Source organism: Anopheles stephensi, chromosome 2 (assembly GCF_013141755.1).
Source record: "Anopheles stephensi strain Indian chromosome 2, UCI_ANSTEP_V1.0, whole genome shotgun sequence".
In the NCBI taxonomy this organism is placed as follows: Eukaryota; Metazoa; Arthropoda; class Insecta; order Diptera; family Culicidae; genus Anopheles; species Anopheles stephensi.
The window spans coordinates 18,723,612-18,743,572 of record NC_050202.1 but is presented as its reverse complement, the minus strand read 5'-3'; the positions used below and the strand labels follow the sequence as shown (position 1 = coordinate 18,743,572).

Below are 19,961 nucleotides of genomic sequence, written 5' to 3'. Positions count from 1 at the left end.
ATCCTCGTGAAATTAATCGTTATGAGCAGAACACACGTGTTATGTACTTACACATATTTACAGCAGCTTTGCGTACGGTTCCAAATATTATTTTCCATTATATTTTTTTAACAGTAAAAGAGAAAGTATAACGTATAAATAATATTTAAAATTGAAAAGTTGCACCGACGCCTACTCCTCTGCGTCGGCTAAATGTCAGGAAATTTAGATCGCTCTCGGATGGCTCATTTGACATAAGGGCTTCGTGTTTGGGTGAAATAAATAATGTTGTTATTTCTTTCATTTGGCAAGCAAATCATTGAATTCGCGTGATAAGTTGGTTGCATAGTGTTTGGGTATGGTTTTTGTTACTTTTGTACAGGATAATATCGATTTACGATAAATATATGATGTTTGCACAACATCTAAACGCCACAGTGACAGTTTTCTTTTGGCAGGTGCTGTCAATCGAAACGATCGTGTTGTTGCCTGGCGTTGCCCGGTCGTGTTTCAATCTTCGTGGCTGCCGCGGCCACACACACCCAGCGATTTGACATTAGATCTCGTGCGAAGGAAGACGTGTGTGCCTGTGTGATGTGCGGAAAAAGCTTTCCATCCGTGCCTAGTAGCATCATAGATCCTTTTTCTTTAGTTTTATAATTTTATCCCGTTAAAAAAACACTTCCTCCCACCCCCCTCTAATCACCCACACACGGACAGAAGCGCACACAACCCGGACGAAGAAAAGTGCAATAGACGTTGTGAGTGAGTGTGTGTGTGTGCCGGCCCGCTCTGGCGATTTTCCGTTTTCCGCGTCGTCGCCGCCGCTGCCGCCCTTGTTTTGTGCTCCGCTTTAAGCAGCCTCGCGTGAACCGTAATGATGAGACTTCGTTTGCCGTTCGCATGCTGGAAGGCGTAGCTTGGGCGCGTTCGTCAGAAGTTTGAAGCAATTTGCGAAAATTCTATCTGGCTAGCTCGAACGAAAGGGCGAAGGTTCCTCCAACAGCAGCAACAGCAGCGCCTTGGAAGACGTGAAAGAGAGGAGAGAGCGAGCGAACGAGCAAGTGCGAGAGCGAGTGAATCGCAAGAACAGGAATTAATTAGAAGCAAGAAAAGCGGCTTGAAAAATCCCACGGAAAAGCCTCTGTGGTGACCACATACAATTCCCACAGACACACAGAGCGAGAGAAAATACACGAAGGCTCCCATCGCGTGGAAAGTGCGTGTATGTGCATTTATGTGCGTGTGTGAGTTAAAGCGACGCCAACACATATAACGGGAAGGATTTGCTGTCAGCCAGATCAGGTAGCTGCGTTTTCTGCGGGAAGACGCACGCAAGCGAAGTGGTGGCGCAACGTCCGGTTCGGAAGCAGTGGGAGAAACGGGAGCTTAAAGTGTTGTAAAGCCAAAAGGTGCGTCGAAAAAATATTGAAAGACCGCTTGAAGCTAGTGCCAAAGCCTTCCTTGCTCATCTCTGTGGGCTATCCCACCGAGCCTCCCCCGAACAGCAGCCAGCTCTCCAAGAAGCCAGCGGCGCTAGAACCGCCAAAAGCAGCAGCAGCAAGGAAGAAGACGGGCGTGTGAAGCGCGAGTTAAAGTAAAAAGTCGTCTCCGGGTTGTGCATTCGGGTGTTGACTTCCGGTTGGAGCAGTGTGGAGCGAACGTTTTTACTTTATCGGTTCATTTATTTTAATAATGAGTGATTATTCCAACCAGAACTCGCAAAATTTTAGTCAATCGTCAGCATTTGCCGCCGCTTTACAGAGAGCCAAACAAGTGAGTAAATCACCGTCGCCATGGGTGGGGGGGGGGGGGGAGGTGGATGGGATGAGGTGTGGGTGCGGTGGGAAGAGGAAGAAGAAACGTTCTTTCGGTGGGAAAGGGTGTGGAAACTACCACAAGCACACGTTCCGAAGTGAAATCAGCTACCTTATTTAGTGTCACATTTATGTTTGAAGAACAGGTAGCCCTACGCGTAACTATGCAATTAACTCATTCGTCATCACACGCTTGCTTCCAAAAAAAACGCTTGCTTCCACATGTTATTTCCTACACGTTTCCCCTAATTTCGTGTGTCGGCGTAGCATCGGCGAAAAGCAGCATTCCCAGTTTTTTTTTTTTTGACCAGTTCCCCGGTTTCTCACGCACCCGTGAAAATGGCGGCCGTTTCGGTACCGTTCGCACGCATACACACATATACACCCAGATTCAGTGCAGACCCTTTTCGCATAGAGCCGCTGAGTGCATGTGCGTCACGTTTTCTCGGTGTGCGTGTGAACAGTATGCTGTACGCCTCCGGTGTGTATGCGTGCGCTCTGTTTATGTGATATTGTTGTGTGTTGAGCAAGGTGTGTGGACGAACAACGCCAAAGGTAACTCGAAAGAAGGAGCACTGCAATCGCCGGGAAATAACGTGAAAGGAAAATCGATAAAGAACAGTTTCCAACCGAGGCAACAGCAGCGCAGCATAAGCATGGTGTAGAGAGTTGAGTTAGCTGGCCATTCTATTCGTTCTCTCTTTCTCTACTGTCTGTCGGTGGTTTTGCTGATGTGTGTGTGTTTGTATAGGGTTGTGCGTGTCGCTGCGCGGTGGTAGTGTTTTTCACCAGTCCGAAAAATGCGAAAAACTCTCGCCGCGACTGTGAAGACAGCACCGCCGTAGTAGAGAATCGATGTTTTCCCTTTTTCCGTCGCTTAATCGCAAACCACCACCCGTATCAGTTTCTCGTGCCCACCGTGTTCCGGTCCTTTCTTTTTTCGGTTCGTGAATTACAACAGCATCCGCATGCACCCGATATAGCTGCGTGAACGATAGTTTTCCGTTTAGGGAACATATATTTGTATCGGCAATCATTGCTTTAGCTGAAACAAAATGTAGAAAATGGAAGCAGCGTGCTCCTGCTTGAAATAGCCGCCAGCAGGAAGAGGGAAAAAGAAGAAGCAGTTCCTTTTCATGGTGTGGTTTTAAAAGGATAGGTTTTTATAGGGTCAAACGCATCGAAGCAACACATTTGCGTAATATTTAACCGTAACCGCGGATAGAGGATCTGTGACCTAGCTGGCTGTGATTTTTACACCGAAAGGAGGTAGCATTTAGAGATATCCTTTTTTCTTGCTCTTCATCACACCCTGGGTAACGGGAGAAAAAGAAGAAAGGGTTTTACAGTGCGCCTGTGTGTGTGTGTGTGTGTATGTGTGCTTCGTGTGCGGACTATCGTTTCCGGTGAATTTTATTGCTTTTTATTCGCAAATGTAAGTTCCGGTGCATATCAATGTCCTTTTTTGGGGGTTAAAATTGTTTCGTTTACTGCTTTTTTCAAGCTCCCTGGTGCCATTGACCAGTCTAGAGGGAATATCCTTTTTTTCCACACCCTCTGATTTTACCGACCCGATTGATGTGCATCCATGACTGCTGGTTGTTGCTGTGTTAGTATCAGAAAATTCGTCTAGAAATCCACGCGTCTGTGACTTGCCCAGACTCTGCGTGTGCCGTGTGTATGTGCGCGCGCGTTTGTCTGTGCCCCTCCTGTGCGCGTGTTTGTAAGGCAGCGAGAGTGCGTTCAGGAGCAGCGATGCTTCACAAAATTAGCATATCATTCGGTAGAAGAGCGAGGTATCGCCGCATGCAAAGAGAGATAGAGAGAAGGGATTGTGATAGAATTATGGGCGCGTTTTACATGTCGTGCCATTGGGAAAGGTGATAATTGCTGTCTTGCCGGTATCCGTACGACAAACCGGGCTGTGACCACGAGACCCCATTTTCTAGGTGTGGGTACAAATCTTTCGAAAATAGTAGATTTTTATGGTCGAAATTACGAAAAAAAAAGCCAAAACAAATCCCAGTAGGCTTTGGTGAACATGGTTCCCATCGGGAGGGGAACCGTTTAATGTTTAAACAACAAATTACTGGAGCTAGTAAATTTGAGGTAACTAAAACCAATTTTTTCCCGCGTTAACAGATTGCCGCTAAGATACACCCGGGTGGTCAGCAGCAGCAGCCGCACCAACCAGTGAAGAGACCACACGACGATCACGATTCGGGGCCAGAATTGAAAAAGTTCGGTGGACAGTCTGATTATAATAATGCTAGCTCGCCCACTAGCATGAGTCAGGCTGCAATGCAAGCCGCCGCCCAAGCTGCAGCAGTAGCCGCCCGTCTGTCGCAGAACAACAGCAGCAACAACCAGAACAACTTCAACGCTCCTAACGCACCCGGTGGAGGAGGCGGTGGTGGATCGCAGGACCCGAACCAGCGCGTGCGCGAACTGATCAGCAAGATGGTAAATCACGGCGGCCCAATGGACAACGGCAATCATCCGGGCCAGGGTGGTGGCGGTGGAGGCCGCGGAGGTGGTGGTGGTGGCGGCGGCGGCGGCGGCGGCGGTGGTGGTGGCTTCGGCACATTCCAGGAGATGATGATTCCTGGGTCGAAGGTGGGCCTCATCATTGGCAAGGGCGGAGAAACAATCAAGCAGCTGCAGGAAAAGACGGGCGCCAAGATGGTGATCATACAGGACGGGCCCGGGCAGGAGATGGAGAAACCGCTGCGCATTTCCGGCGACCCGCAAAAGGTGGAACAGGCGAAGCAGCTGGTGTACGAGCTGATACAGGAGAAGGATGCGTACTCGCAGCGGCAGAACATGAATGGTGCCGAGCAGGCGGAAGTGTTCGTGCCGAAGGCGGCCGTCGGTGTGGTGATTGGCAAGGGTGGCGAGATGATCAAGAAGATACAGGGCGAGTCGGGCTGCAAGCTACAGTTCATCCAGGGCCGTGGCGACGGGCCGGGTGATCGGCGGTGCATTGTGCAGGGTTCGAAGGCACAGGTCGAGGAGGGTAAGCGCATGATCGAGGACCTGATCGACAGTGTGCTGCGCCGCGAACAGCAGGGTGGCGGTGGCCGCGGAGGTGGCGGCGGTGGAGGTGACGGTGGACCGCACGGACGCGGAGGCATGGGAGGAAACTCCAATCAGGATAATAACTATAACAACTACAACGGACCGCAGGTAACACGGTTGGAGTACACCTTCACTGTGCCTGTGTCAAAGTGTGGGGTAAGTAGAGAGCCTCACTCGTAGAGAGCGGTGAAAGTGAATTTTTAAATCCAACGAATGTGGTTGCTTTGGTTTGCAGATAATTATCGGCCGTGGCGGTGATACGATCAAGCAGATCAATCAACAGTCCGGTGCGCACACTGAGATGGACCGGAAGGCGTCGCAAAACCAGACGACGGAGAAAACGTTCACTTGCAAGGGCGAGCAGCACCAGGTGGACGAAGCGAAACGGTTGATTCAGGACAAAATCAACATGGAGATTAACATGGTGTACGTCGGCTCCACATCCGTGCCGGTCAATCAGTACCAGAACAATGGTGGTGCTGGGGGCGGTGGTGGTGGTGGCGGCGGCGGTGCCGGAGGCCCGAACGCATACCAGCAGGGTGGCTGGGGTGGCTATCAGTCGCAGGGTGGCTGGGAGCAGCAGCAATCGGCTCAAGTGAATGCTGCTTCGGCCGCCGCAGCTGCTGCAGCAGCGGCAGCGCAGCAACAGCAACAACCACAGCCAGATTACTCGCAACAGTGGATCGAGTATTATAAGTACGTGATGACCACCGAGCCCATAACATGTGTGTGTGTGTGTGCATAGCTGCTAAACTAATCGTGTATTTATCTTTCGCAGGCAAATGGGAATGCATAGAGAGGCGGAAATGATCGAGCAGCAGATTAAAGCGCGACAGGCAGCCCAAGGAACAATGGCAGGTAATTTCAATCCACCAATCTCTCTCATACACCGCTCCCTCTCACAGCATCCTATTAGTCGCACCATGATTCCACAGCAGTAACTGTTGATGTGTTAACTGTACGATGTGTTAACCTGTGTTTCTCTACAAATTCTTCTCTTTCTACAATGGCTGACATTGATGTCGATTATTGTTTTTTTAACTGATTACGTTGTCGCTGTTGATTTACTTTTATCTCCTGGATATTTCTCTTGATTTTTCTTGCTTTGACTATTTCCTCATTATTGTTCATGTTTTGATGTCTTTATGGCTTAATTTTCACCTTTCATCATATATATATATACACGTATATATTGTGCCATCCTTTCCCATGTATCCTCCCATCCCGTTGGTACTGTTGTATTGTTGTTTTATGTTGTGTTTGTACAAATTGGCAAACAAATTGTACACTTGATGTCAACCAAACCCAAACCAAAGCTAATCAAACTGTGCAAGGTCAAACAGTGATGGGAGCTGCGGGACCCGGAGCACCACAGCAGCAGGCGCAACAGCAACAGCAGCAGGTCGGCGGCCAGCCAGACTACAGCGCGGAATGGGCCGAATACTATCGAAGGATTGGCAAGATCGATGAAGCGGAAGCGATCGAAAAGCAGATCGCTGCGACCAAGGTAAGTTGTCGGCCATCAGTCTATGTCGCCTGTTGTTTTTTTTCTTCTGCACATTCATTCCCGATTTGATCCTTCATTATTCCCGTTCGTTGTAGTGGTGTGGATGTGTTTCAAAAGGAGTTACCTTTTCTTTCTAACCATTGAACGGCATACATACAGAGCAGTGGTTATATCTTTTCAAACTCAAAAAGTCAAAAGAAAAGATTTGAAAAATTGGTTCAGTAACTAAAACGTTAGCCAATGTTATTGTTTATGGTCCCGTGGCATGATGTCGTTGTCGTTGCTTCTTTCATTTGTTCGGTTCCACGCTTATTAGTCGTGAGAATGTACAGCTTCGACTCTTCTGTTACGGTGACGCGAAACTTTCTTTGCTTCGGTTTCTACTGTGTTGATATGGGAGAACCTGCTGGAGCTGTTAAATTGTAATGAATTTAGCACAAGGATATTCGCGTTCGATTATCCTCGATGCCCCAGCGATATCTGTGTCCCACAATTACGTTTGCATTAAAAAAAATGAATGCCGATGGAAATGAATTCGTATTACCAACGTTCTATTAAAGATTGTCGAACGATCATTTTGATTGCAAATTGAAGGCATTGCTTATGATCTGGAGCGGTCCGGTGGGCATTATATTGGATTATTTTAGCCAATAATGAGCTAAGGAGTAAAATAGCCTCACACAAGTTGTACGGGGCGCAACTGTTTGCTAGTTGGGTGGAAGTTCACGGTGGAATGAGTGCATGAGTACTTAGGACATAAAAGTAATATTTAAATTAACCGTAAATTAAGAAAAAAATAATTGAAGGCTACTATAAGTTGTCATGCAAGTTTGTTAAAGTATTCATTAGACATTTTATCAGTTTGTATTACCTGTTTCAATGGTTTTTATTACCTGTTTCAATGGTTTTTATAAGTTCAATTATAATTTTAATCATTATTGATCCATACTTGTATAATTTTTTATAGTGAAAATAATGAAAAAAAATGTATTTAAGTATGTTTTTACTAAATAGTTTATAAACCTGCTAAAAGGTACAAAAACTAGATAAAATAGTAATTTTTCGCATTAATAACAATAATTTATATACATGACATTTATTCAAAATAACTATTTTTTACTCAAAATTTTATCTTAAAAATTTGTAGAAAATTGTGTAACAACTAAAACTACATTTTACCACGACTAACTGCGAGTTTCTCATTCCACTGTGCACTCCCACGAAAGCTTGGGTGCGAGTGTGTTCCATGCAACCTGTGGGCCTATTCTACTCCTTAGCCACAAAATGTATATTTCTGATATTTGTTAAGATAATGTAGTATATTATATGTATACTATTTTTTTACGATGTCCATGGGATGCAAGGCGTGCGCAATTTTACTGTAGTCTATTTCTCAAGGCGTACATAAAAATAGAGGCTTGATCTTGTCGTTGCTCACCGGCAAACACTTATCTGTGTGCCAGGTGACATGCTTTCACATCCTGGTTTATGTCCGAATTTATAAAACGACAAAAATGAATCGAATGTCTGGATCCGAATGTTTCATGCTCGTTTGTTAAACAAAGCTTTCTGGGAAACTTTATTTACTTAACTTTCTTGCTTTTCTTTTCTTTCTTTTATTATTCTTACTCTTTTTTTTTTGACAACTTTTTTTTTGCCCATCCTGTGTGTGTCCTTCTGAATTGTTTACTTGATGTCCCTTAATCCTTTCGCTCCCGCACTGTCCCCCCCTCCCCCCTTCTCATCCCCTTTCCGCCCCACCTTAACTCTCGTCGGTATGGTTTTTCCTACCGGCGCCAACACACATCGTCCCTCTTGTGTGGGTGGTGGCAACACACACAAAACTTCTTAAAACAAACTAATTAGGCCTTGCAAGCACAGGCTGTTGCGGCGGCGGCAGCGGTGGCGGCGGCGGCCGCTGGTGGTAACCAGCCCGGAGGACCGGGTGGAGCTGGTGGCGGTGGACAGTATGGCGGTGGTGGTGGCGGCGGCGGCGGTGGCCCACAGCAAGGACCCGGCGGCTACGGCGGTCAGCAGTACCAGCAGTACTATGGTGGTGGTGGTGGCGGCGGAGGTGGTGGCGGTGGAGCCGGTGGTCAACCGGGATACGCTGGCTACCCGTACGGTGGTGGCTACCCGGGGCCGGGCGGTGGTGGCCCTCAAAACCAATCGAATGCATCCAACCAGGACAAGAATTAGGATGCAGCGTACCATCACCCTACCACCTCCCCTTCTTCTTCTCCCACCCCCCGCTCATCGACAAACGACAGCCGCCTCTTCCATAACTGCACCGTTGTGCGCGTCGCTCATCACCACATCAATCCAGACGAAGAGCTCAAGCAGGAGAGAGTGAGAGAGAGGACGTACAACCCAGCAAGCACCAGCGGCGGCAGTGCTTGGTCGGCTGCGAAAGGATGCAATGATGTACGAGGAAATGGTAAGTTTTTCCCACGCCGTGTACGACTTAGCACAAGCAGAGGAGGCAAGCAGCGCATTGTGTCTCTCCCTTCCAGCGCGTTCTGTTGTACGTGACCTGTTCTACACCTTCCTCCGTTTCCTGTTGTCCCTCACATGTCTTCTCATCCTTCTAGTTTCGCTTCGAGTGCAAATTTGTTTTCGTTCTCGGTTTTCTTTGTTTTTTTCTTTCTTTCTTTCTTTCTTTTCCTCCAGGGTATTGCTTCGTTGTATTTGCCCCCCTTTGTTTTATCTGTCTTTTGCAAATGCCTTTTTACTTCCCATTATATCATACATATTTCTACAATGCATTTTTTAATTTTTTTTTTTGTCTTGGTTTGGGAACGTTTCCGAGTTATGAATTTTTAAAATTATGGCAAATTATTACATTCCTTAAAACATGTTCATTTTGCTCTTTTTGCTTTTATCCATGTGTATTCCAAAATATTAGGCCGCCAAATTTAGGCAGCACATTCTTTCAAAACCGTAGAAGCATATTTTAAAAAGGGGATTTGGTGCTGTGTGTGTGTGTGTGGGTTTGTGCTCCTATTGTTTGTGTTACTTAACCACACCGAAAGAGGTAATATTTCAACAGGCTAGATAACAATACTCGCGCAACAAATCAAACACATCTCGGTGCGTAGTGTGTGTCAGAAATGTGTTAACGATTTTTGTATATTGTCTAACTATGTTCTGTGACTCATTGCAGAAGCGAAGACTTTCCCACCCTGGTGGCTACTGGCACACACAATTCATAGTTTGTTAGCGAGCAATCGATGGTTGCACGATAAAGATAGCATACGCAAAATGGTAATTGATCTGAATATATGTTAATTTGTTGAGCAATATTCTCTCTCCAAATGATTATATTAGTCTAGTATACACAAATTTTATATGCAATATAACAACAAATCATTATCATTATATTATATACAACTTTATTCGTGTATATACATATACAATAATATTCGACCCATATATGTGCCGAGTGCATATGAAAACTTGTATGATGTCATATTTTACGATGAATATATTATTATTCGATTGATATTCGATCTATGTTAGGCAATGAATACATATATGAAACTAACCTTTTCTTAACCATCACAATAAATTGATTATTGTTTATCTATTTATTTATTTATTTTCTTACTCATTTTATTAAGCAAACACCATTTCAAATGATCATTGACTGAAATTTAATGTTATTTACTGAACTGTTGTTATTGCAAAATCTGTATGCTATTTCTATGTACATGAATATATATATATATATATGCGTTTATATGTACAATTACTTTCCTTTTATTTTGTCACATAGAATGAGCATTGCATTGAACTTTGAATTGCATATTTTGGGGGCTATTTAAATGATAAACAATATGATATATTATACAATTATAAGACTCTGGATATGGATTACAATACTGTAACGATTTATATACATGTATACGCAATGTCTACAGCAATGATATATATGTGTTATAGAGCAATAGACCATTTTCTACATGCCTCTTTTTGAACCTTACTACATGATAAATTTTAAACCTATGTCTTACTATATGTGCCACAAAAACTATGTCAAGATGCAAGATTTATTTTATACATACCTAGGTAGGTGGTGGGGCATTTTAGCAGAATAATGAATATTATTTACATGATACATTGATGCTGCTCTGTTTTACTTTGGTCATACAAGGATAGCGTTTGTCCGTTGATCGCGCGCAATGTATGTTCTCACGGATGACAATCTCATCTACCTTATTGCTGCATATTGTGTTTTACTAATGTTTATGGTAGCACTTTTTCTATCTATATTGAATTGTCTATTCTGAATGACTTGTTATGCGTTATATTTATATGCCCAACGATACAGGTATAAATTTTTATTATTGTAGATGAATTTTTACTATAATGCTTACAGTTTTTTTTTCTATATAAATATGCACTATTTACCCGAACCGATGCTGTGTTGTGTACAATAATAATAACGTGCTCGACTATTGATGAACCACATTTTGTACTAAACCATTTCCCTTTTTCTTACCGCTCCTAGCTATCATATAGTTTAGTTGAGCGCTCCTATATATGATATATAGTTTATTACTGACTAGCGTATATGATGATTTACCACACTATATTACCATATACCACACCACATAAAATATAGCCGCATAGGAATATGTGAATGGAACGGAAATGAAATATTTGCAATGCTTTGTATTTTAAATGTTGTTTTATCGTATCAATTTTTTTCCTGCCCTTTGTACTGTATCGCGCTTGTGGTGATAATTGAGTTTTGCATTTATATATTTGTTTTTCATATTTATCACCCATGGTGGAGAGGGACTATTTACGTACGAAAATAATCTGGGGATGTTACACTTGATAAAATTGATTGAATTATTATACAATGCCTTTTTATTAATTTTACATTACAAAGTGTGTCCCGCTATTGCCGAGATGTAATGAAACATATTTTATTTGTTGTGATCGCTTAGTTTCGAAACATGTGGTTCTAGGATCCTGTCCCGTTCGCGAAGCGTCCTGCGAGTGCGTTCTCCCACTCTGCTCTTTTCTCTCTCACTCTCACCCCCCCCCCCTCCTCCCCCCTGTCTGCATTCGTCCTTCCGTTGCTAAATACATTTAAGAAGTAATGTTACGATAAGTAAGCCCACCGCGTTATATGAATATTTCCATTTTTCTTTCTCTCTCTCCCTCTCTCTCTTTCTTTTTGAAATATTTATTGCAGCTCTTATAACCTAACTCTACTTCTCTACAATTCTCGCTGCTGCAACCATCTACTTCAATGCAATAGGGGACAACAGTGCGAGACAACGCAGCAGCAGCGCGCCAGCATTATGTAGGGAGAAAGGCCCGACAAGCAGCAGCAGCAGCAGCAATTATATAAATATTAACATGCTAAACCAGCACAGCAGCAAGTGAAATAAATTGAAGTTCTTGAAGTAATTATGATTAATCCACAACCACATCCAATTGAAATAATAAAAAAAAAACTAGTTTTTAGGGGTTTACCTGTGAAATGGTAACGGTTTAATTAGTAGCGTTAGTAGCAGCAAACCTTATATGATGAAACCCCCCCTCCCCGGTTGAGAGAGAGGCACGCAAAGCAAGACAAAAATGAGGAAGAACAAAACAAAAGTAAATAGCACTTATTCAAAGGAAGCAAAAGCCATGCAATTTGTTGCTCGACATTGTTGCTGCCCTTAACCCTTCAAACTGACCCTTCAAAGGAATCGTCGTCTATCAACGGTGGTTCCGGAACGGTGGAACTGGATGGAAGGCGGTGGTGTGTACAGTTGTTTCTGTCGCTTGCCAATCTCTAGGTGTGCAGTTATCTCGTAGCATTTTTTCCTGAATCACGTGTAAAGCACTATTTAGCTATAGCTAGCGGGCGCGTCCGTGTGTGTCGTAAAACAGTTCGAAATATATTATTACCTCTATCGCATTAGATAGAATCACACTTCCAAAAGCACGAGCCACGATCGTAGCGTCCAATCCGTTTCAGTGTGATGCCGCAAAATATTCACCCGGATTTACCGAACTCACATCGATGGATACCGAATCCAGAAGAAGGATGCGGTGAGAAACTACCCCGAAAGAATTCTTCCGCTCAACTCATCACGACGGAGCAGAGGACGCATCGACACAGTAAGCTCTCTTTCCAAATAATAGATATAATTTTCCCAAAGCAAAGGAAGGAATCCAGGATAAAAGTTGCCCTCTTTCTCTCAACTATGTTTTGTGTAAAATGTACCTTCTGTTATAACTGTACGTCAAACGATTGAAATAATTTTTCCATGGGGAAATGGGAGAAAGTTTAACTAAGTGTTTTAGTGATGTACACTTTATCTCTACTTACATTTAAGCTTGTTTATCACATATCATACTCGTTTAATTTGCACTAATTCAATACACATAATCTCATATTTACTTTGAAAGCATTGAATTATGGAAAAAGAATTCTTTTTTTGGTCAATTTTTTATATAAAATTTTCTCTTTCCGTAATGCCTCATTTATACTTAGCCTTATTATTCAGCACTAAATGCTTAACAAAAGTATGGGTTTACTAATCCGGGGTTAGTTGAGTATTCACCAAGTGTTGAAAGAGAAGTTAAAGGATTCATTTTTTTACTATATAAGTTTATCCTTGGGTTTTTAATGATAACCTTTCACGGTAACATACCTCTGGTCCGTATTGATTTACTTATTTATTTCAGAGGCAGGACTAAAAAACGCTTTTACCTCTCTCTTATGATCCCGGACATATTGACTAACCCATTTAACTATAAGTTCCTCATAAAGTTCTCTGCAATAATTAAAACACTTCTAATTACTGTCCCTACAACGAATAATCATCTTCATTGCATTTAGTGCTTTAGTAGCAGTAGACAAGCTAGTGGAGAAGTTTGAATCGATCAAAGTAAACACAGCGTTCGATGGAGGCGCCTGGTAACTGGAACAAACAAAAATGAAATGGAGACGCCTGGTGTGTTACGTACGTGGTGGTGTTCTGAGTGTTGTTTGTGTTGTAAAGTGTTGCTGCACGGGCTGGATTTTAGGTAAGTTTCGTCCTCTCTCTCTCTTCTGTGTTCGTAAGCTGCCCAATAATCGTCATCTCCAGCATCGTGTAGTGCTAAAACAAGTGCTAAATCATGGTACAAAATGAAACAAATATGGTCCGCAATAGCAGTGATGGTATAAGGTTTATGAAGTACTGAAAAAAGAGAATTAATAAATATCTTCAAAAGGATCCAAACTCCTTGTAGCCTATACATTGCTTTGATGACATTGAAGCCATTTTCTTCCCAGAAACGTAAAAGGACGCCGGGTGGAGTTTACCAGTTATTTAGCCGTTTAAATAAAACGACTCAAAGACAAAGGAACGCATGGTCTGCCATGGCAACAGGTTCTTTTTTCTCTCGTTGCGATTTAAAAACATTCACCCAATCTGGCAACACTGGCATTCCGTTGTTTACAATATCGCCGATCTGTCAGTGCGCCATTGTTGTTTAGACCAGTGTCGTCACTATTAACCGCAGCTGCACTTGAAATCGTCGCGCACTTCACAGTACCGCAATTACGTTTTCAAGATGATTGACTTTGTAGGAATCGTTTTCGCGCTATTAATCATCGTCGGAGGCGTCGTTGGCTACATGCGAGCAGGTAAGCCATCCCGAAAGGAACATAACAAATAGGCGGCCGCGGTTGGAAGTTGACCCTTTCTCTCCGGTTTTAGGCTCCGTGGTGTCACTGTACGCTGGATTGGTTTTCGGTGTTGCGATTGGGGCTGGTGCCTGGTGCAATTCGCTACAGGAACCGTTCCCATACGTCCAACTGTTCGTACTGTCGGTGCTGATCATCGTCATGATGATACGGTTCTACAAAACCAGAGCATTCATGTCACCGGGCATGATACTGCTGTTGTCGCTGTGCGTCATGGTGTGGACGGTTTTCATCTATGGCGATTACTTCAGCTTCATTTCCGGCTCGAACGATAAGCCGATCCCGGTGAACGGGACAATTAACGTGGCGGTTAGCGATGGACGCAAGCTGGAGTAGTGAGTGCTTCGAGGGTGGAGCATTGTTGCAGTGGATCGGTTAGATTTGTAAGGATAAGGTTTCTCGGCGGATTGCAGCCGTGTTATCATCGTTATGAATGTTGTGCCAAAAAAACAAAAACAAAAGACTATGGAGGACTGAGACACTTCCATTTGTAGCGTGTAGCTAGCAGGAGCTGAACATTCAACGCACAATCGAATCTCAGGAAGTGGAATTTTGTAATCGTTGTTTCATAGTGTCTCGTGTGTCGTAAAAGAATATTTTACTGGCGAACACAACTTGGCACATAAAATGTTACTTTTTTGTTACACACAGGCCCCACATTGCCAGACAAATACTAATATGAACAAAGATTAGGAGGCATTTTGTATAAGTTTTTTTTTCCTGGAATCAATACAATTGATTACGCATTCTATATGCTTCATTAAAAAAGACAACGTTTCACTGTTTAATTACACCATCAAAAGGTTCACCCACTTGCTTTTATTAGAAGTTTTGCTTGTAAATTACTTCCTCCGTTGGAAACCGACCCAAACACCCCCTGCACCAAGCATCTCAGTAACCCTTGATCGTGTGAGCCAAGTCCCAGTTCTGTGCGACGAAACAATCCGCATCGACCTGCACACCGCTCGCCGTGCAGACGGCTTGCGAGTATTTCGGGTCGCTGCGGCAATCACGATACCATAGCACCTCCATGACGCGCTTCATCAGATCGTTTGCCTGCGGTTGGCCCAGGTTTTGGTAGGCTTCGGGATTTTCCGAATACTCGCGCAACAGTGGCAGGGCCAGATGGGTACCGTACCCGGTCGCTACGACATTGCTGGTGTACGAACGGCCCCGCAGGTTAACGTGCCCGAGGAAAGGTTCGCCGTCCTGCATACCGCCAATGACGAGATCGAGGTAGAGGGGCTGGAAATCGGAACGCCGGTTGTACATCACCCGGGTGAGCCAGTTGTAGAACGAGCGTGGCTTCATTTCGTTCTTATCATCCAGACACTGATCGTCGATGCTGTGGAGGATAGGCAACGATCGATTAATTTGATTGTTTTGGGCATTTCAACTAAAACTCTCACTTACACCTTCTGATCGATGTGACGCTTGATGTACTGGAAGTCGGCAAAGTCTCCACCGACGCCAAGCACAGTCTTGTCATTAATACGGTACACCCGGTCCACATCATGGAAGCGTGCCAGCGATCCGTACGAAATCAGCTTGTCGGCCGCAATGATCACGCCATCTTTGAACATCAATCCGACCACGGATGTGCCGGTGGTCACTGGGTAGCTAAAAACCAGGAGCAAGGTTAAAGTTTCGGGATTTATCGAATGCTTTAGCAGCAGCAACCGGGTTTGTCGCCGCCACACTTACTACGAACGTTGTGTGCCAAATTCACCGGGAGTATCCGAACGTGGTGCCTGCATTGCTCCTGCAGTGGCTGAGTTGCCCGGGAAGTTGTAGAAAGCGCCGGGAGCGGGACCATTGCTCCAGAACGGACCGGCCATTGTGTTACCTCCAGCGGGGTACATCTTCTTTACAGTTCTAGCTGAAACGTGAATTACACTGAAATAGACGCTTAAGTAAGCAAGCAATTTATGGTAAAAAGCCGGAGTTTCCACTGAAAACAACGCACCAGATTGTTGAAAACAGCAATCACGGAATGAGTCGAAATTTTGTTTGTCACGACAAGCATGACAGCCACGAAACGAAATGTCATTATTAGGCGGCAAGGTTCATAAAGCAAGGTGTGCTTCGAGCGCAGCATCTAGTAACCGTGACGTTCTTGACGTATGGGCGCGATAGTGCATGTTTTTAAAACTTTTTATCATAAAATTGTGTTAAAATGGATGAAATTGGTTCAAAAAGGAAAGGGACACATAAAGCAGGTATGTATTTGTAATAGATTCACTCGTTTTTTAAGGTAAATCGTTCGACGATGATCATATCAAAACCGCGCTACGGTACGGCATGATCCATCCTTGCTTACACCATCAGTTGTTTGGGAATGAGCGGATGTTTTGCTTGAATTCGGAGAAACCAAAACGACCGCTTCCTTGCTAATTTGCGACAACGCATTCCCGAACCAAACGCTTCACCGTACGGTAAGTGAGAAAGAATAGTTCGTTCTAGTGATAGTTCGTGTGATAACTTGTAACTTCAATGTGTAAAATCTTTGGTGCGTTCGGTAACTTTCCCTAGAAGCGAAGACGGACAGGAAGGAAAAACGGTCACATCACGCCGGCTGGAAGGGTTGTGTGGTAGCCGTGAAAGCAACGAGGGAAGGGAATATTTTTATAATATCCTTCGGTGTCTCAAACGTCCCAGCCCCAGCTACACACGACGTGTGAGGTCGTCAGCTAAAAAAAAAAACGGAACGTGTTCGACTTTTCACCTTTTGCCCTTATATCCGGTATCCGGGACGACGGAATGAAGTGTTTACTGATGCGCCGATAGCCTTCCCCGCCCCAGGATACGATTCTCTCGTTGGAGGGTTTAGAATTACCTACAAACCGACCGACATTCCCGGGCACGGCAGCTTCAGTGAGGTGTGTTGTGTGTGTGTGTGCGTATAGAAACAATCGATCGCTACCCCGGTTTGCGTGGGTTTGTTTTGAGCAAACATCATTAGAGGCAACCCGCGCCTTGTGTGGAGGGATAAAAAAGCGCGCATTACAAAATTGCTACCGGAACCGGAAGTTAGCAGTGCCTAAACATCCTTCTTCCCCCCGCCGTCGCTGGTACACTGGTGGTGCCAACCACCTGCAGCAAGATGACCGCCACCAGTACGAACGACCCGGCGGCGTTCGATCACATCGAAACGATTGTCATTGAGGGACAACCGACCGACATTGTGTATCACCGGTTTGCGAACAAACTGTTCCTTATCATCACGCAACACCAGAAGGTGGCCAACGTGTACACGGTACGGAGCCACGCGCACAACGATCTGAGCGGCGAAGAGCAGACGCCGGCGGACGATGGTTCGCATCGGATCTACACCATCAAGCACACATTCGGTGCCAGTTCGGATGAGGCGGAAGCGGCCATCCGGTATCTGATGAAATTTCTGCAGCAAAGCGAAGAGATAGTCATTACCCTGGGTCTGCGGCAGATCGATAAAGCAACGCTGGATCAAATCGGTGCCCAGCTCCGGAAGATTGTGCTGAAGTAGGATGTGGAGGAGCGGGGAGGAGATACAGATAACCGTTGGCTTACTATTTTCGTTCTTAGGAGTTTCTTAAATAAATACGTATACGTTTGCCCGTTTTGTGCGCCACTTTGGAGATAAACGTTAACGGGTAAATCCGGGTCTCTATTTTGGCCTGCCTGTCTACCGGTCGCTTCTTACATCCGAAGTCGAACGATTAACCGTCTAGTAGCGCCCGATGTGCTGCTGCAGGATGTGTGCCATGGCGGACGGATTATCGGCCGGTACCATGTGTCCGGCACGGAGCACCGAGTAGTGTGTGAAGCGCTTGTTATACGCAGTACGGTACCCTTCGATAACGCCATTCAGTCCACCAGCCTCCGTAAAAGCCGCCTGACGTGGGCTGAATTCCGTGCCCGGTTGAAACAATCGATTCATCCACGCGAGTGTTCCGGGCAGACAGGTAATCAAATCCAATTGGCCACTAAACAGTACCATCTCGATGGTGGTTTCGTTCAGCAATCGTTCGACCGTCCCGATGCTCGGTTGAAGAAAATCATCGCTAAGCGCATCGAATACGGCCGTCCGTTGACTTCCCCAGCGTGGTTTGTCCGCGATGCCAAGCGTGTGTGCGACGGGTCCACGCATCAACCACTCCAGGGAACTGTGATGCACGACGGCTTGCGGCGGACCGGTGTCACTGTACCACCAGAGCGTTTCTCCATACTCCAGCACTGCCGAAGAATGGAGAGTGGAGAAATCAGAGTAGCCACGGGAAAATCGAAGTTCGGAATATTTAATGTTCACCCGGGTACGCGTCAGGTGCATGGTTGATGAGGGAATTTTGAGGTGCTAATGAATTACCTTCTTCGGGGGTGGTGGTGCAAAATGGGGACGAAATTGGGTTAATCGCCACCCGGTGGCGTTTGGGTGGTTGTTTGTTGAATTAATCAGGAATAATTTAAATCGTAGTAGGACGTGGTGTCCTCACGACGTACTAAAGCGTTTCTGTAGCAACTACCAAAATTACCATAGGACATGTGTTGCGTTGCTATCGAATCTGCATTGAATTATTAGCACAGCGGCTAACAATATTCGGGTTTGAAAGTAATTTTATACTAACCTTCATCACTTTCGAATTCCGGCTGGCGGACATCCTTTCCGGTAGGCTTCAGCACATTGTAACAATTAATGCCTCCCGTCTCCTCGGTGATAGCCTGCTGTAGTCCGTGCCATCCATCCATTACCATATCGGGTCGTTTTTGTGTCCGATTTTCACTCAACGCAGTCACCCTCCGTTCGATACGTGCGCGTCCAGCTTGGTCCAAATATCCAAGACTGAGTAAAAACTTTGGCCATGCAGCAATACTATCCATGGGCGATAGCCAAGCGCTACCCAGGAACAGACCGGCCAGCTTACAGTGCATCACTTCGGCCTGGATTTGCTGTGCTAGTGCGTACGCCAATTCTACCGCAATTCGTCCACCATAGCTTTCGGAAGCGATGTACAGTGGGACCTTACCCTCCCAGTCGATTGCCGTGGCGACGCTGATGGTGTGGTAGAAATGCTTTAGAAATTCAAGTAAATCACTCACCACCGTCGTACTGTTGCGAGCTAGGAGGGAATGGTCCTCCACGTAGCTGAACCCACTTCCGACAGGGCTATCCACGAACAGGACATTGTAGTCCTTCACCTAACACAGAGAGATCGGATAATGACCTGTTACGCGAAACAAAACAAAAAGGGAGTGCATTTACCCAAGAATTCTCACGCGCCTTAAGCATCCTGTCCAGTGGACCAATCTCTTCAAAGTTACCAAACCCACTAGACGACGCACCGGGACCTCCCTGAAGCCATATTATGAGGGGCTTCTCCGTGTAGTGCTCGGAAGCATCGGGTTGAGAGTGTGCTTGGTACAGCCACCAGAAAATGAACGCCCTGGGACGCACTTCACTGTAGCCCCAGCTTTGCTTGCCAGGACCAAACCCATCAGATGCGGCTAAAACATAAATCACCTTTAAGAGCAACACTTTTGCAAAAGACTCACTTTGGGGTGTGGCCCTTTCCAACGTTTACTAACCAGGAACGGTTGTCACGATAGCAGTTCCTACTGCGATCAAAATATACCAAACCCTAGTGGCACACATATTCTCTGCAAACGAAATGAAATTATACCTTCGACACGAACGCTTCATCCAAGGAGGCAACTTCACACTGAGTGAAACTTCCACGTGTGCGCCCATTTTTATAACATCGATCAGCACGTGCTTTCCCGCATCTCAGCTGATCGACGACTCGACGTGACGATGATGTCAACCAAGACCACAGATGATCTTTAAGCGCCACCACCGTCTGCCTTAAATCAATTAATTATACCTCACTTCCGACGCAAAGGT

At 45.2% G+C, this 19,961-nt stretch overlaps 5 protein-coding genes across 16 annotated transcripts; 3 read left to right on the top strand and 2 right to left on the bottom strand.

Moving 5' to 3' along the window:
• Positions 1-494: 494 nt before the first annotated feature.
• On the top strand, positions 495-12,331 carry LOC118507246 (far upstream element-binding protein 2). 11 transcript variants are annotated; one of them, XM_036045518.1, is made up of 8 exons: positions 496-1,755; positions 3,939-5,030; positions 5,110-5,570; positions 5,653-5,732; positions 6,191-6,381; positions 8,248-8,818; positions 9,052-9,471; positions 9,545-9,967. In XM_036045518.1, exons 1-6 carry the CDS (start codon positions 1,675-1,677, stop codon positions 8,578-8,580), a joined length of 2,238 nt encoding a protein of 745 aa, XP_035901411.1. In that variant the 5' UTR covers positions 496-1,674; the 3' UTR covers positions 8,581-8,818; positions 9,052-9,471; positions 9,545-9,967. The 11 variants fall into 11 exon arrangements, with proteins under 11 accessions (XP_035901412.1, XP_035901411.1, XP_035901414.1 ...); XM_036045523.1 differs by lacking the exons at positions 496-1,755; positions 9,052-9,471; positions 9,545-9,967 and adding exons at positions 2,758-3,231; positions 3,301-3,405; positions 11,588-12,331; XM_036045519.1 differs by lacking the exons at positions 9,052-9,471; positions 9,545-9,967 and adding an exon at positions 11,588-12,331 and having other exon boundaries at positions 495-1,755; positions 8,263-8,818.
• A 1,520-nt stretch (positions 12,332-13,851) lies between these two features.
• LOC118507338 (transmembrane protein 14 homolog) lies at positions 13,852-14,851 on the top strand. The gene is made up of 2 exons (XM_036045726.1): positions 13,852-14,023; positions 14,097-14,851. Exons 1-2 carry the CDS (start codon positions 13,951-13,953, stop codon positions 14,417-14,419), a joined length of 396 nt encoding a protein of 131 aa, XP_035901619.1. The 5' UTR covers positions 13,852-13,950; the 3' UTR covers positions 14,420-14,851.
• Positions 14,852-14,866: 15 nt separating this feature from the next.
• Positions 14,867-16,144, bottom strand: LOC118507306 (proteasome subunit beta type-4). 2 transcript variants are annotated; one of them, XM_036045681.1, is made up of 4 exons: positions 16,050-16,144; positions 15,788-15,979; positions 15,497-15,703; positions 14,867-15,428 (listed from the first exon to the last, which is right to left on the bottom strand). In XM_036045681.1, the coding sequence occupies exons 2-4, from the start codon at positions 15,943-15,945 to the stop codon at positions 14,975-14,977; spliced, it is 819 nt and encodes a 272-aa protein (XP_035901574.1). In that variant the 5' UTR covers positions 15,946-15,979; positions 16,050-16,144; the 3' UTR covers positions 14,867-14,974. The 2 variants fall into 2 exon arrangements, with proteins under 2 accessions (XP_035901574.1, XP_035901573.1); XM_036045680.1 differs by having other exon boundaries at positions 15,788-15,973; positions 16,009-16,116.
• Positions 16,145-16,358: 214 nt separating this feature from the next.
• On the top strand, positions 16,359-17,732 carry LOC118507336. The gene is made up of 2 exons (XM_036045725.1): positions 16,359-16,518; positions 16,616-17,732. The coding sequence occupies exon 2, from the start codon at positions 17,187-17,189 to the stop codon at positions 17,586-17,588; it is 402 nt and encodes a 133-aa protein (XP_035901618.1). The 5' UTR covers positions 16,359-16,518; positions 16,616-17,186; the 3' UTR covers positions 17,589-17,732.
• LOC118507275 (retinoid-inducible serine carboxypeptidase-like) lies at positions 17,630-19,914 on the bottom strand. Its single transcript, XM_036045579.1, has 4 exons — positions 19,646-19,914; positions 19,323-19,564; positions 18,688-19,258; positions 17,630-18,298 (listed from the first exon to the last, which is right to left on the bottom strand). The coding sequence occupies exons 1-4, from the start codon at positions 19,806-19,808 to the stop codon at positions 17,790-17,792; spliced, it is 1,485 nt and encodes a 494-aa protein (XP_035901472.1). The 5' UTR covers positions 19,809-19,914; the 3' UTR covers positions 17,630-17,789.
• Positions 19,915-19,961: the final 47 nt, after the last annotated feature.